Genomic DNA, 16,716 nt, shown 5'->3' with positions numbered 1-16,716 from the left:
GAGAGAATCATGCTCCAACCCCAAAGCCAGCTCTACTTTTTAATTAAACTGGTACTAAAGAAGACCACTTGTATTATGTCTGTAGAGAACAGCAGAAACAAACATTTGGGAAGATTTGTGAAATTTTGTTCTGTTGGAGATGTGATATACCAATAGACCAATTTACTCTTTTTCTTGGGATATTTTCTCTGGATGATCCATCCTTTTTCTTCAGATGTCTCATTTGTCCCGTTGTCATGAGTTCCTTAGTTGGATGCCTTCATTCTCTTGAAAAGACAAAAATAAAACCCTGTCCCAACCCTAATTTGGGAGAACTTCCTTTTTGGCAAGTTATATCTGATCAAATGAAAAGCATTTGTCAGTCTGTAAGTTAGTTTAGATTGGATGGTCATGCTGTTTCTTGAGCTGTCACCTTTTCTAATCAAGAGATCTCTCTTGTTTGAATCTAATCTTTATAATATTTAATTTATGGTTTCTCCTGAAATTTTTGTTTTATCTTCTAAGGCTGTTCTATTATCCAGAGCAGTATGGTTTTTTGTTTTGTTTTGTTATGTTTTGGGGTTTTTTGTTTTTGTTTTGTTTTTTACAGTGGAGGCATTAAGTCCTTTAATTGCTCTGGGGAGGAGTTTCCCCCATGGTGACAAATTTGATATGGGAGTATGCAAAAGCCCCCCCCCCAAAGGCATTTCCCAATGGCAAAGGGTTACCTTGTCATTCCCTTGTTGATCTACATTCATTGGTCAGATATTGTCCTTTGCTGCACCTTCTGCACACCCCAGGAGGCAGGAGTCTTCTCTTGGTATTATTACTAGAAATTACATTGTTTCTAGGAACACCCTGCCTACCCTTTTTAGGTGATTCTGTTTACTGCAGTTGAAACGTCTGACATTTTGGGTTTTTTTCAAGTCATTGGAAATCACCTCTCTTATCCAAGCATGATCATGATTATGAGATTCAGTATTGACTATCTCGAATCTATTGTTCTATGGGTGCTGACCTTGCCTTTAAAGGCCCAATTATCCTTTTGCATCGTGAATTAGCATTTTCAAAATCCAAAGATTCACTTATAGTTTGTGTTGCTTCTAAGGCTTGTAGCTTATCAGTCAGAATTGCATTATTTTCTTTAGTAATCTTTTTCTAAGGTCTGTATCTTGGCACTCATATCAACCAACTTTTTTAGGGATAAAACAATTACCAAACCAATAATGTTTATAACTGATATTATATAAATCTCAGCTAAGTTAATTATTGTCTCATTTGAATGTTCCATTTTAAACCTACCCATTGTGGAAGGGTTTATATACAGAGACCTAAACTTCCTCTATCATAATAGTTTTTCCCATCTTTTAATGTAGGAAAAAAATCTCTGTCTCTATGTCGCTCTTAAAATTAATTTTGCCCCTTTAAGAATTCCAAGGTGTCTTACCAAACAGCTGATAATGACAAGTATAAGGCTGACTGTCACATGTCTAGTTAGAGAACACAGGTGTTATACAGCCTGGCTGAGGACAGCTGCCACTGATAATATGTCAGCATCCTGAGGAAAGGGTTCAGGGAAAGCCCACAACCCATGGGAAAGGAGCCAAAAGAGTCAGCCATCCGAAAGGTAGACAGGGAGGAACGTGTGACCAGCAAGAAACATCTATGATCAGCTAGTGGCAAGCTCTGCCCAATGATTCCAAGCAAGTTTTATTTGTCAGGCACAATCAAAATATCACAAAACAAGACAGTTTTCATGACAGAGTTTCTCTGTGTAGCCCTTACTATCCTGGAACTCACTCTGTAGACCAGACTGCCTGGAACTCAGGGATTTGCCTGCCTCTATTCCCTGAGTGCTGGGATTAAAAGTGTGTACAAAACCCCATGGTGGAAATTACAATTTTAAAGTTAAAATCAAATAGCTGTGTATGGCTCACAGCAGAATAGATCTTAATAAAGCTCAGGCAGTGTGGCTGGAGGTTTTAGGAGATGGCAGTAGGAACACCTTTCTTCTAATAGAAGCTTGCCAACCCACCTCATCAAAAGCAAGACCTCCACTGAGAGTAAATAAATGATTCCTGTCTCTTTCTCTTCCAGTCTTGCATGTGTGCCTACCCAAGCTCCTCATTCCACCCCTACCCCTATTAATCCCATAATGTGTCTGTTTAACATACCTAGCCAAGTTTCCAGCAAGAGAGAGGTTCTGGTTCAGAGGTATGGTATGACTGCCTCAGCTGTACTCGGCTCTTTATGAGTGCAGAACTGGTATCAAAGATGCAGCTTTACGAGCTGTAGATACATCAGTCTTGATGATCCAAGTTGCAAGGACCTCGAGTCCTGCACAGCTCTGCAGGCATGGATTTCTGTGCTTATTCCATTGTCTGTGTAATCTGTCTTATATTTAGGGAAGGTGTGTTCATTGACCCTGATTGTGTCCCCCCCCCCCCCCCACAATCAGGATAAGTCTCTGGGTTTAAGTGGCCCTAATTTATTGGTGGAGTAACAGTATAACGTTTTCATCTGTGCCTTGCTGCCAGCATCCAAATCTTTGAAGAACTCTTGATAGCTCTGGAAGAACTTTCATGTTTGAGTACCTGCATGAAAGTAGAGTCTTTGTTTTAGATGGTCCTGTGAGTCTTCAACTCCCCCACCCAGTGTAGTCCCACATTTCTGACACCGGCATTAGCTTTTCTGTGTTGGTTGTTAATGTTACAGGAGAGTTTGTCTTCAGATAGAGGATATAGTAATAAGAACATGAGTTCTGATTCTGGGAAAATGTTTAATACAAACAACACAACAATTGAGACAAGGAATAAGACTGTAGTAGCTCATTAATAATTCTGCTATATGTGAAGAATCTTGCCTGGGGACATTTTTCTTTAACTTTCATGAAGAAATGTAACTGGACATTTTTCTCTGTGCTGAAGACCGATGTTTGAATAATGGGGTCAGAGCCTAGGGTAGGTTCATGACAAAACACAAAGGTAGGGCCTCTTCTGGGGGGGCTTTATCTGCTCTGAGGATTCATTCCTCCACGCGCTTTAGGAGTGGCCACAGGCTGTAGTGTCCATCTCCACTAGTGTGAGGATGATGTGCTGAGGTGGCTAGCCAAGCTGGTGCCTGCCTGTGTCTAGCACCAAGGAATCCAAAGGACAGTGGATAGTGTATATATGTATATGGATGGTGTATGTGTTTATATGGATAGTATATATGTGCATATGGATAGTGTATATGTGCATATGGATAGTGTACCTGAGCTTTATGGATCTTGTTAGGAAATACTGAGCAAAGTAACCCCGGCCTTTAAGCTTAGAGGGTAATGAAAGTATTCTCTCCTAGAGGTGATATGGAGGTTGTGTTTGTTTCTGGAAGCCATCTTGTTGACTGGTCCACTTTGTGAGTCTTTTCTAGCTCATGTGGTGATCTGATGAATTGTTGCTTTGGTTTCTACCCTATAGGAATTCTGACTAGGCCCTGTGGGCTACAAGGTAGTGTCAGGGTTTTAGAAAAAAACAAATCAGGTGATTGTTGCTGGCTGACCATGTGGGACCAGACACCTGTCACTACACTTGTTTGTACTCTTCGTCAGTAGCACTGGGGCAGTTGGATAACATAATCTCCCCTCTACCCTTCTAGCTTCTGAGCTTTCTGCCTATGTTCTGACTTTTGCAAAGAGTGGAATTAGAATTCCTCATGATTCATAGATTTGTATGAGAAGAGAACGGAGCAGTGGTTCTGCAAGGGCAGAGGTAGGCACATTCTGTAAGACTTCTTCGGGAGAATTCCATCTCCACAAGTAATGTATATTTATATTATTTTAGTTATGACTTTTTTTTTTCTTTTAACTCAGAAACATTTTCTAACTTTAGGAATCATTTTATTAATGGCCTGTCACAGCTGGTCACACTATTCTGTTACTCTGAGGGTGATGAACCCACTTGTGCCTTTCTGATGGTGCCTTTTGCAACTGACATAGTCCCTCTCCTGGATGCTTTTGTAAACCCTGTGGCATTATGGTGGCCAAGCTTCACAGGTGCTATGTTTGACTAGGCCTAGAGATTGGTGGCACAGTCTGCTGGAGACTCCAGGTGAGAAGAGAATGCTTCCCTGAGCTTCAGTTGTCTGCCTCCTCCTGTTCTAAACTCACTGGAGCAGCAAGAGTCTTGGTTATGCTATGAACTTGTGGGTTTTTAATTAACATATTTTGTTTACTGCTATGCTTGTTGCATGCTGGAGGGAGGAGCCTAGAGGTTAGTTGAGTTTTGGGGGCTTGATCTGAGAAAGCTGATAGCTCACTCTGTAGTTAAGATGATCTGAGACTCCATACATAGGCAGGTAATACTGAAGTGAGCCAAATTTTCTCTTAAGTGTCTTAACTGTTCAGGATACTGAGAACCTGAGAAGTTTTCATTTGTGTTTTCCTCTGTGGCTATATAGGCTGCTAATCTGGGTCTCATTTTAAACTGGTTAAATAGTAAACTTACAGCTTTTTGCTGTGGTGCCTGAGAGCTCTCTGAGAGTGTGTGATCGATATTTATTAACATTCTGCCACCACATCTTGTACCAGTGACCTGGCTGTCAGTTTCTCAGAGCCGTGATATAGAGAGTGAACTCATTAATTAGATTTATCTGCCCTGTTCCATACTGTACTCTTGTGCCTTAAAGCTGGACTTCCCTGAAGGCACATGTATTCTTGGCTGCCATCAGGCACGCTGCCACTGTGTTAAAAGTTGCAATATATCATTTTTTTTTCTACTCCAGGAATTAAAATCATCCTTTTGGGATTTTTGTTTTCCCTCTAAAATGTGCCATGCCTATTGTGTGATCATGTCAGAAGTGTCTTCATGTGTCTCTAGGGGCTGTGGGATGCAGGTGACAGCCTGGCTTCCAGGCTTGGTCGCCATTCTGTCTTGAAAATTGACTCTTTTCGAGACCAGCCTGGTCTACAGAGCTAGTTCCAGGACAGGCTCCAAAGCCACAGAAAAACCCTGTCTCGAAAAACCGAAAAAAAGAAAATTGACTCTCTTGAATAGATGCCAAAGGGGTGGGGGGGTCACTGTATTTCAGGTAGTTTTGGTTTTTTTTTGTTTTTTAAGAAAAGGTTTTGCCTTGATCCTATAGATCCTGTGAGGTTAGCTGAACACTTATTTTAGAGATTATCTTTGGTTAATTAAGCATTGCCATTTTGGAAATACAGAGAGAAGTCTCTAGTGGAAATCACCCTTTCTTCCTACAAATGAGTCATTGATATGTTTTGGGAGATTTCATTTCAGTCATTTTTTTTTTTTTTTTTTTGGTTTTTTCAAGACAGGGTTTTTCTGTAGCTTTGGAGCCTGTCCTGGAACTAGCTCTTGTAGACCAGGCTGGCCTCGAACTCACAGAGATCCACCTGCCTCTGCCTCCTGAGTGCTGGGAGTAAAGGTGTGTACCGCCACCACCCAGCAAAAAAAGTTAATGAAATTTAAGGTTTAGTTACATATTTGTATATCCTGGTTGGGGAGTGATTTTTGTGTAGCTACGTCATGATTGTTTACCCTTATCATCAATCACTTTAAAATACTAATTTTTTGTGATTTGATAACATGTTATTATCATAGATGATTTTGGATGTCACTGATGTTTTCATATTAGAAAGATAGCAAGACAGAGTCTGAACTCCAGCTGCCATGTGAACACCCCATGGCAGTTCCCTGGAAAACCCACTAAACATAACACAACTAGGAAAAAGTGTATGTATCCCATGGCATCTGACTTTTATGCAACTACTTTTATTTTTTTCACATAAATAAAGAGTATTGCATATGTACTTTCAGAAATAAGAAAGGAAATAAGTCAGTATTGAGGCGTCTTAGGTGCCTTTCTATCAGTTCAGCCAGTATAGCCCTGCTGTGGTTGAGCTCTCACAGGCTTATCTGACTGTCTCCTTGGTTTTTTTAGATTGTTTGCTGCATGAGGAGAACTTCTCGGTGAGATGCCCCAAGCACAAGGTGAGTCATAGACCTCTGCACTCTTAAGTGAGACTGGCTGTGTAGCTGGAGAATAAGGGTAGTTCCCCTTGAAAGACTTAAAGTCCCAAGCATTGAAAGGCTTGGCCCATGCCTGTCCGACCAACATATACCTCTAGCTGAAGCTCTCTCCTAGTCTTTGAAAGTTAGGGGGCGCACAAAGCTAAAAGATAAAAGAATCCCTGGGGCATGGGACCAACACCCTTTATGGTAAGATGGGAAGAGGTATGGTGTTTTGAGGGGGGTGTCTGTCTGTTCAATATAAGAAATTAGAAGATCAGACTCAGTGAAACTATTGCTGCTTCCTACTTGAGTTTAGTCGAACTTTACCCAGTTCATGTATCAATTCTTATTGAGTTGATGCAGGGCCTGGTATAGAAACATATCTTTGGCTAGGAAATAAGAGTCAACTCCAGAGCTTGGGGAAGCTCTCATTCTCTCCCAAGTAGCACAGCAGAAGTAACCCAACAATGTATAGGGATGGCTCACCACTGACACATTTCCCAGTGTGTTTAAGTGGTGCTTTAGGGAAGGTGGAAAGATGAGTGTATCTCATTTTTTGAGATGCCACAGAAGGCCAGATGGGGTGAAGGAGGAGGGTCAGGGTAGAGAGCTCTGCTGCCCATGCTTCCTGCACACAGAAGGCCAGATGGGGTGAAGGAGGGGGGTCAGAGTAGAGAGCTCTGCTGCCCATGCTTCCTGCACACAGAAGGCCAGATGGGGTGAAGGAGGAGGGTCAGGGTAGAGAGCTCTGCTGCCCATGCTTCCTGCACACAGAAGGCCAGATGGGGTGAAGGAGGGGGGTCAGAGTAGAGAGCTCTGCTGCCCATGCTTCCTGCACTTCAGCTGTCTAGCTGAGGTTACACTGACATCTGGTGGTCATTGACCATTCAGTCCTCAAAAAGGACCAGGAAAAAAACAAAAACAAAAAACGAAGGAGTCATCTGTAGAAAATTGCCCTCAGAATGTTCCTGGCAGACTCTTATGTTTCCTTCTAAGAATGCTTTCAGAGGGGAGCTCAGGGTCAGACAACATTCTCTCTATTTTTACCTGTGATCACATTTTGCCTCAGAAAGCCCCATCTGGGTGTCTCCTGTTTGTCATTCAGTACTGACTCTGCTTTTTATTTCCTTTTCCATGTGCCATTCCTTTCCTAACCGCTACCCTCCCTGGTTCCTACTCTGTATTTTCTGTTCTGTCCTTTTGTCTTGTCTCCCCTTGGCTTTGGCCGGTGTCAGCCTCCCCTTCCGTGCCCTCTCCTCCCCTTGCAGAACAAGACCGCGAAAGGCAGCCTCAGCACAGAGCAGTCGGAGCGGGGGTGAGGGGGGCAATGTGCACGTGGGAATGGACAGCAAGCACAGGTGAGTTGGGGCCTGCTGAGCTCCCACCACCTCCTCACCAAGCTCCATGTGTGTCCAAGCCTTCAGCCTCTTATGGCCACAGACTGTCATGTGGATTTTTAACAATGTCAAGGGATTAAACTGATTGTAGTGAGTGGCTGCAGATGGGCCCTGGAAGCTTGGTTTACCCTTCCTGCCCTGCTCTGTCACCGAGAGATGAAAAAAGTAGGGTGTAAAAAGAACAGAATCACTGTGATGTGGGCTTTGCACAGTGGGCTGAGAGACTAGCTGTATTGAAGTATCGTTCTCTAAATGGGGGGATCTTCTTTTCCCACAGACACAGCAGGCATATTCTCTGTGGAGTGTGCCCTCTTCCTGGATACAACTGGGAGGTTTTTCCATTTCTGGAAAAATCAATGTTAATTTGAAGAACAGTTGAATTAATCTAAGAGTATGTGGTTTTCCTCCTCCAAGAAAATGTTTAGTTGGTAGTTCAGGTGCTAACTTGAGAGTAGGCTGTTTGCATTCTACTGTGGGATAGGTCTGGATGCAGATGTGGGTCCCCCACGACTCACTGGTGGGGATGGTGAGTGCATTGCTATTATGCTTTTTCTCTATGCCTTCCTCTTGCAGGGAGTAGGGTTAGCAATGCCTGGAGCAGAGCACAGTGTGAAAGACAAACCGGAACCACTTTATTTGTTCTTGGGGCACAAGACCCAAACATAAGAAGGCTGTGGACTTACAAGACATTGTCAGCTCTGCACTTACAGAAGCTGTTGGGCTTTACAGGCTGGGCGTAATCCTTCTGGTACAGTGCTGTAGCCCTCAGGACAAAGTGGTGGGGAGATACGCATATGGGTTTTGGAGAACTGTATTGGCCTTCAGTGGAACTTACGCACTTGATTGCCACTGTGCCTAAGTAGGCTCTGCAGTCTCTGTAAGAGTCTCTATATTGACCCCAATGGTCGGAGTCAAACTCTAAGGGGACCATGAGCTAGATCCCTGAAGTAAATGTGTGTTAGAAGGCTTGGGTGAGGGGCTGGAGAGATGGCTCAGTGGTTAAGAGCACTGGCTGCTCTTCCAGAGGTCCTGGGTTCGATTCCCAGTAGCCACATGGTGGCTCACAGCCGTCTATGGCATGTGGGCATACATGGAGGCAGAATGTTGTATACATAATAAATAAACCTTTGGGAAAAAAAAGAAGGCTTGGGTGAAGTAAAAATGAGTTCATTTGGAACTTGATTTTAACCTGAATTCTAGCCTGAGTTTTAGAAAATTTGGGCCTTGGGAAACCATCTCTTGGGGACCTTGGTTATCATCCCTACTCATTCTTACATGTTTCCAGCTCTAGACTGGAAGCAGAATGGACTTTGAGCAGAAAGACTGAGCCGTTTTAACTCCATCCTTCGTGGGCTGGTATCTGGCTATAATAGACCTGACCTTCATGTGGGGATGGGCTTCAAGTCTTTTGGGGTTTGCAGCAGTCACCTATTGAGTACAAAAACAGACCCTGTGTTCAGTCATAATATCTGGAATATTCTTTGCAAACACATCATACAATAAAAAAAAACTTTTCTAGGCTTATCGGTTCAGTTGTTACATTGAGGTCAGTCATTGCTCTTCAAAGGCCAATCAGTTATTGAAGCCTCAGTGGTGAGGGACAAAAACAAACCACTGTCCTCAAGGAATACTCGTGCTCAGGATAGAGTCACCGTTAAGTCACACAAAGCAGAGATGGGACAGTGAGTATGCATGTGTTCTGACCTACTGGTAGCCCATTTCTTCACACAGAACGTTGTGAAAGGGGCTTTGTGACTGAGGTTAAAGCTACTTAGTATCTCTATGCTTCTGTTTCCTATGTAAAAGAAATAACAGTGATGAACTCAGGAGGATTTGACAAGGCCTTGGCAAATACAGAGCACACTGGCCACTGCATGCTACCTAGTTGTGTGTTTCTGAGAGCTAAAACTGCTCTTTCTAGAGAAAATACCCAGTGCTAGGGACTAGAAGATGTTGCTTCAACATGTGGGGTTTGTGCACCTGTCCTCGCCAGGCTAAGAATGTAAGAGAGGTAAAGACTTTGGATACTTGCCCAGTAGGCCATGTCCCATCCATTTTTGAGGATGATACCATGGTAGGCCTGTGGTGTTGAGATTGTAACTTCACCAGGCAGTGACGATGCCCACCTTTTATCCCAGCACTTGGGAGGGAGAAACAGGCGGATCTCTTTGAATTTGGGGCCAGCCTGATCTACAGAGTTAGTTCCAGGACTGGCTCCAAAGCTACAGAGAAAACCTATCTTGAAAAACAGAGCTAGTTATAGGACAGCTAAGGGTCCTATACAAAAAGAAACCCTTTCTGGAATCAAAGAAAGATTGTTACTCTTTGGGTTCATTGCAGGTTTAGACAGTCTTTTGACAGAAGGACTCCTGAATGTGGCTTCTCTGCTGGGCCCTGAGATGTAGTAGACAGGGAACAGAAACCATCATTTGAAGTGATTGTCTGTCCTGGGTGCTAGGAATGCCACCTACCCATATGCCCTGCACAAAATAGCCATGGAAAGAAAGGGGTGGCATCCTGCCCTGCTCTGTCACCAAGAGATGAAAAAAGTAGCATGCAGCTCATCCACAGATGAATGAGTGCCACCTCAATCCTAGCTTCTTCTAGGGAAGTGCTGCTGGGGTTATATCTCCAAAAGTAAACCCTTAGTCTATCACATTTCCCCGATTCCATAAATCAGTACTGAGTCAGAATTTGATTCCTCTTTAGGTAGGGATCACATGTACTTCAGAGAAGAGTCTGCCTCTGAATCCTGGCATAGCTGAGCTGAGTGATGCCTGCTGCAGTTGGGAGTCAGGCTTAGAGTTTGGTGGAGAAGGATACAAAGGAAGCCCTCTCAGGTTCAGGCCACAGTGGGGAGTTCAAAGGGAATTCTCTGTTCTCCTTGCTGAACATCAGATGCTTATTGTTTTGTGGTTGTAGAGTAGAACCCAAATCCCACATAAGGGTTCTGCTACTGAGTTAGTGTTATCACATTTCCATTCTGAGTGATAATCATTTTGGTTTTTGAAGATCCCCTTCCCTTATTTTTTCAACTGCTGTTGTTATGGACAGTAGCCACATGCCCAGTAAAATTTAAAGAGAATATTTACCGTCTTCAGGTTGGAATGACAGGAAACTCACAGGAAACCTAATTACCTTTTCTCAGCCATGTCTCATACAATGAAACACAGTCCCTGGAACCTAGTTAGCAAAGGATTGGGTAACTATACACCCAAATCCTGCATTGAACTAACCAAATGCTTTGGGCTGCAAGTGTCACCTCCCTGAACTTGAGCTTCCTCATCTTGAAGATGGATTCAAGCTACCTTAGTGCCATGGTAAAACACCTGTATTCCCAGAGCTGGAGTCTCAGGCTGCACTATATTATACTGCAAAGTGCCTTCCACCTTACTGGACTTTTTGTAAAGGGCAGGTATGTGCATGTGTGCTTATGAAGGGTACATTCTTAGGTCCTTTACACAATCCAGCCTTCTTAGCTGTTGCTTATTGGTAAGCTTTGTGGAGGCAGGACTTGGGTTCTACTCTGAAGTTTATCTATTGGTGGCGAGAACAGGAGAGACTTCAGAAAGAGATGAAGAGGAATCTTCTTTTTTCTTGATCCCTTCCATGCAAGGCCCATTAGCTTAAATCACTGCTCTTTTCCCATGTTTGGTCCAAAGCCTCATGATAGTGCTAGCATTGATCTTGGATGTGTTCAAAACCAGCCGCCATCTACAGAAAGGTATGAGTGTAAGATAACCTATTGAAACTCATCTCCTCCCATTGCTACCACAGCTGTGCTGAGACCATATAGACCTTCACAGCACCCCCTGTCTCCTGCTTGTTTTCCAGGTGAGACTGTGGCGATGAGAAGGTGGTGGACACACATGATGGAATGGAATCCTTCTGCTGTGCAACCACACCCCACCTTGCCCTGCCCTGCACCCCCATTGCGCCTGCCCATGCCAGCACTTCCTTCCTATGTTCTCACATCACACTCAAACTGGTGACACCACAGGAAAGAAAGACACAAGATGTTGGAATGGCTGTTTCCATGGACACAATCTCCATAGTGACAATATGGGGGAGGGGGGAGGGGGCTAATGGGGAAGGGGGGGTTAAAAGGGAGGGATAAAAATATATATATATAAATCTATTTTTAGTCTGGAAAGACTTTGTTTAAATGAAAGGTGCGCTATCCCTTTTGATTCTATTTTAAAATTATCTAGTTAACTCAAAATTTGTTCCAGTGACAATGAAATTTAAATGTGAAATTGAATTGAACAAACTCATCTCATAAAGGATGAGGTGTGGCTTTGATCTTTAGCCTGTCTCACAACAATTCAGTGAACACTAGACCAGGACTGAAGGAGCAGACAAATGATACCACCTTTCCTCTGGTCAGCCTGTCTCACAGGGGAGGTTTGTGGGGAGGGCAGAATGGGGATGGTCATTTTCAAAAGTGGGGGAATGATGTTTAAACTCAAAAATAAATTTTTTTCCTTTCCAGAAACACTATTTATTTTTATTTTTTTTTTCTTTTTGGGGGTGGTGGTGGTGGAATTGGTAGATGCCCCAAGGTCATGTCTGTGTCCTGGATCACTGTGGCTCCACCAAGTAGGGAAAGTGGCCCCACAGCAACAGATATACTAAGGAATGGCTTCCCTCTGGCGCCCTCTTTCCTTGACACATTCCATGTAGCTAGGAACCATGGGGACCCACAGGATCCATGGAACCCATGGAGGCCCAGGCCTCTGCTGCTGAAATAGGCCAGGTCTGGGAGAGAACAGCGTGTGAACCATTTGGGTGGGTAAAGCTGGCCAGAACCACCCACCCTAACACTTTATTGCTTTCATTTTTATAATGGAAAAGGGGGCTTGTTAGATGTGTGGCCCCATGCTACGTGAATCTTTATGTTGTATTGTTTTGTTTTGTAAATTGTATAATTTTTAAATATATGAGTTTTAAAAAAAGAAAAAAAGTACAAAAAAAATCTTGTTAAGGCCTTAAGAAGGGATATGTGCATCTTTCAGGGGTCACTCTGCCGTGGGGATAAAATAGCTGTTTTACAAACAGTTTTATTTAAAAAAACAAAAATCGAAAAAAAATCAAAAAAAATCAAAAACGTAATAAACTTCATTTTAACCTTGTGTCCTTTTTCATTTACTTTAAGTGAATGTGTCTCTTCCTTCTTCAGGATCAGCCTCCCAAAGGGGACCTTGGCTGAAACCAGACCCAGGGTTCTTTTCTGCCCCACGGGACAATTCTGACGTTTTGAAGTCGACATGAGGATATATCCCTAATGAGCATTAGTTTTAAGGATTGTATATGTATAATTCAATGTTAGTGGACTTTTTTTAAGAGAACAGAAGAAATATTGGAAATAGTGTTTTGAGTTGGAAGTAAGTAATTATAAATGAGTTCTAGTGTGTTCATCAATTCAGGGCCGCAGAAATGGCAGGTTAATTTGCTTTAATGACTATACCGAGCAGTGTGGTCCATTTCTCACCTCACCTGCCTGGATGGTGGTATGGATGTGAGTGGTGTGCTGTGTTAGCCATGGGACCCTGCTCAGGCAGCTGCACAAGACCTGAATAGAAATGATAAACACAGCTAAAATGCAATTGATAGATTTCAGGTGTCAAGGACTAAGTCATAAAACTTGAAAAATATGTATCTTGAGGAAAATACTCTCCTGACAGCAGATGTTTGTCACTTTGCCTTTTGTTCCTTTGTTTGCCTTTTCATTTGCTGATGATACCAGAGCATGGCTTCAGTCATGATTGTCTGTGTCTTTCCTTAAACTGGATTCAGAAAAAGTCTGAGGTGGGCAGTGGCCCTGTTAGGCTCCTCTTGATGACAGTTTTCTGATGTCTGCAGTACCCTAGCTGAGTGTGCCTTTCAGCTCCTGCAGTTTTTAAGGTCAGTGCATGTGTGTTGTTAATAGATTTTTGGTTCACTGTCGTATTGGAGGGAAGATGAGCTCCCATGCACCTGCATCCTCCAGTCATGTGCAGCCTATCCCATTATTGATGTCATCAGTGGAGGAGCATGTTTGTTGTAAGTGATGCACCCACATCAGGGTTTGCTCTTGGTGCTGTACGCTTGGTGGATTTGTACAAATTTATGATGCCCGTGTATCCCCATAACAGTCTTTTACAGGACAGTTTGCCACCCAAAACAGCTGTGCCAACTGCTCCTCCGTTTCCTCACCAAACCCGACAACCACTGATCTTTTTATCATCTTCATAGTTTTCCCTTTTCTAGACTGTCATATAATTAGAGACATATGTGTGTATGTGTGTATGTATGTATGTATGTAGCCATTTCAGATTGGCTGCTTCCAATTTAGTACTTCACATTTATGGTTTCTTCACATGTTTATGGGTACACAGCTTATTTCTTTGCTGCTGCCAAAAAATACTCCATTGTCTAGATATGCCCAGTTTTTCTAGCTTCTTGTTTGCCCAAGGATATCTTGATTGCTTCCAATTTGGGCAATTATGAGTCGACCTGCCATAAATACTGTGCGGGTTCCTGTGTAGGTATAAGCTTTCAGATTAATGTGTCATGTGATGAGAATATGTTTTGTTGTAAGTTATGCTAAACTTCTTTTCAAATGAATATATGATTTATATTCTCATGACCCATGAATGGGAGTTCCTGTTGATTTACATCCTCACCAGCGTCTGGAGGTGTCTTTTTTTATGTTGACTATGCTTGTAGGTATGTAGTAGATTCTTTCCAATACTCATTAAAAACTTTAAATTTTTATTTCATTCTATGTCTATGGAACTTTTGCCTGCATGTACAACTGTGTGTCACTTGTGTGCCTAGTACATGTGGAGGTCGGAAGAGGGCAGAAGAGCCTCTGGAAGTGTTGTGAGCCGATAATGTGGGTGCTGAGAACTGAACCTCAGTCCTGTAAGGTCAGTGCTCTTAGCCATTGAGCCATCATCTCTCCAGCCCCTCTTGTAAGTGCATATTTAAATTGTAGACTTGCGATTGTTTTAGAATTATGTACATCCTAGCCATGGTTTCTATGTATTCAGTGGCATTGAATTTATATATGTTGTTTGGGAGCTAATATCCATAATTTTTACAACTTGCAAAACAGAAACTGCCCATTAAAAAATTTCCTGAGAGTTTGGGCCTACTTTCCAACATTCCACTGTGTTTGATCTCTGGCTCCCCCAAGTGATAGTTGTTGGGACTGCCACTCACGAGACTGCCATCTTGTATTCGGCACTCTTGGGAGGAGCTGTGTGAACTGGAAGTTCCTCCTCTTAATGGACCTGTGCTGGTTGGCTGCAACAGCTCCATAATTGGTTTATAAAATTCTCATGAAAGGGTTTGGGTCTTACAGGCCTCACTGTGAAGCCTATTGGGCTCAGGTGTAGACTCAATTCACCTTATCAGTGCAATACTTTTGAAAGTCCAGTCTCATGACAATGTCCAAAGGGCCCAGCAGTACATTGTGCCTTTCACCCCATGATAGAGGTCCCAGATTATGGGCAGTTTGAATTTTTCTAAAATAATAAATCCACATTGGCCACCAATAGATTGTCATGTGCAAGCAGTGCAGAACTGCAGCTCAGAGCAAGCAGTATTGCAGTATAGTGTGACACCACATTTACTTGACATTTTTTTTTAAAAAATATTTATTTATTATGTAACAATATTCTGTCTGTATGCCTGCAGGCCAGCAGAGGGCACCAGACCCCATTACAGATGGTTGTGAGCCACCATGTGGTTGCTGGGAATTGAACTCAGGACCTTTGGAAGAGCAGGCAATGCTCTTAACCTCTGAGCCATCTCTCCAGCCCTTGACATTTTTTTCTGCTCTTGTAGCATGAAAACTCCCACCTCTGTGGATCCTGGGGAGGACTAATGACAGCAATACCTGACACATAATCCTTGGGCGGCACAAGCCTCCTTTAATTTTAGTTTAAAGTATGTTGAGAATATAACTACCACTACTACCACTAGCACAAAATGGGGGAGTTGGTAATAGAAGGCGGCAGAGGAAATGGTGCCACAAACATTCTCCAAGAGAATTACAGGACCCGAGGAGTCTCCACTTTGCAAGAGCAGAAGTATAGGAGGACAAAGACTAAGACGTAGGGGCAAACTGTGCTCTTGTGCAAACTGATTTGTGATCCAGTCAGAGGCTTGAGTCATTGATCGCATCAAAGGATTTGTTTGGGTATTGATGGTGGTGGAGAGATGTCAGGGTCTAGAACGGGATTTCAGTCAGGAAACAGTGGAAAGAGGTGCTGGGACTGGTTAAGTTTCTTCTTCATGTTATGTAGGTCTTGTACCTCAAGAAACTGAGGACAGGTGTACTGGTTCTGGCAAGGTCACTGCTGGTAATCACATCTAATACCAGCCCTTTTCTGAGCTTAGATAATACAATTTCCAGCGACATGGCAACATATCTCAGGCTGGGGAAGCAACTCAGTGATTGAGCATTGCTTTGAATGTCTGAGACCCTGGGTTCAGTAACAACACATAGCAAACCTCATGTGGCGGATCTGATCCTTATATCTGCTGGGGTTCTTGGTAAGTGCTCCCATATTCTGCTTTACCTGCAGCACTGCTTCAGAGAGGTGACTATCCTACAGCTAGCCTGGATGCCATTGGTTGTGATCAACAGATTGGAAACCATGCAGGAGGTGCTGGTAAAATGTGGAAAGAACTTCCTAGACCACCCACTGGTTCCCATCCAAAGACAAAGGGCTGGGGGGGGGGGGGGAGAGCGCAGCGGCTAGCAAAGATGGCACAGAAGGGTCAGTGACCAGAACAGGCTAATGGGGATGGTGATGTGGTCAAGCGATGCAGTAAAAGCTGCTGGATTCTAAAAAAGAGAAATGGTATGTGGAAGGGATGGAGGAGGGGCTCAGGGTGGAGAGCAATGTTGGAATAGGATGCACCACCGGGGATACTTGCTTATGTGCACATTACATGTGGTACCCTGTTTGTCTTAGGGGTTCTATTGTTATGAAAAGATGCCATGACCATTGCAACTCTTAAAAGGAATATGTTTAATTTGGACTGGCTTATAGTTCAGGTATATTCAGTCCATTATTGTGGAAAGTGTGGCAGCATGCTCACAGACATGGTATTGGAGAGATAGCCAAGAGCTCTACATCTGGATCCACAGGCAGCAGCAGGAAGAGAGTGAGACACACTGGGCCTATCTTGAACATCTGAAACTTCAAAGCAGCACTTCAGTGGCACACACTTCCTCCAAGACCACGCCTAATGCCACACCTCATGGGTCTATGGGGTGGGATTTTCTTTCAAACTATCGCATATCCCATGAACTTGAAGTGACAGGAGCAGCTGTT

General features: G+C 43.2%; 1 protein-coding gene across 4 annotated transcripts in view; it reads left to right on the top strand.

Moving 5' to 3' along the window:
* The window catches only part of Tcf20 (transcription factor 20), a 156,629-nt gene extending 142,484 nt beyond the window's left edge, over nt 1–14,145 (top strand). For 2 of the 4 annotated variants that reach the window (XM_075960140.1, XM_075960139.1), the window contains exons 4-6: nt 5,917–5,966; nt 7,223–7,345; nt 11,219–14,145. In XM_075960140.1, coding sequence (XP_075816255.1) covers nt 5,917–5,966; nt 7,223–7,306 — 134 coding nt within the window. In that variant the 3' untranslated portion in view covers nt 7,307–7,345; nt 11,219–14,145. The remainder of the gene's footprint in view (nt 1–5,916; nt 5,967–7,222; nt 7,346–11,218) is intronic. The other 2 variants (XM_075960141.1, XM_075960142.1) reach the window with 2 other exon arrangements.
* Nucleotides 14,146–16,716: the final 2,571 nt, after the last annotated feature.

This window comes from Microtus pennsylvanicus, chromosome 2 (genome assembly GCF_037038515.1).
Source record: "Microtus pennsylvanicus isolate mMicPen1 chromosome 2, mMicPen1.hap1, whole genome shotgun sequence".
NCBI lineage: Eukaryota > Metazoa > Chordata > Mammalia > Rodentia > Cricetidae > Microtus > Microtus pennsylvanicus.
This window is presented reverse-complemented; position numbering and strand designations above follow the sequence as displayed.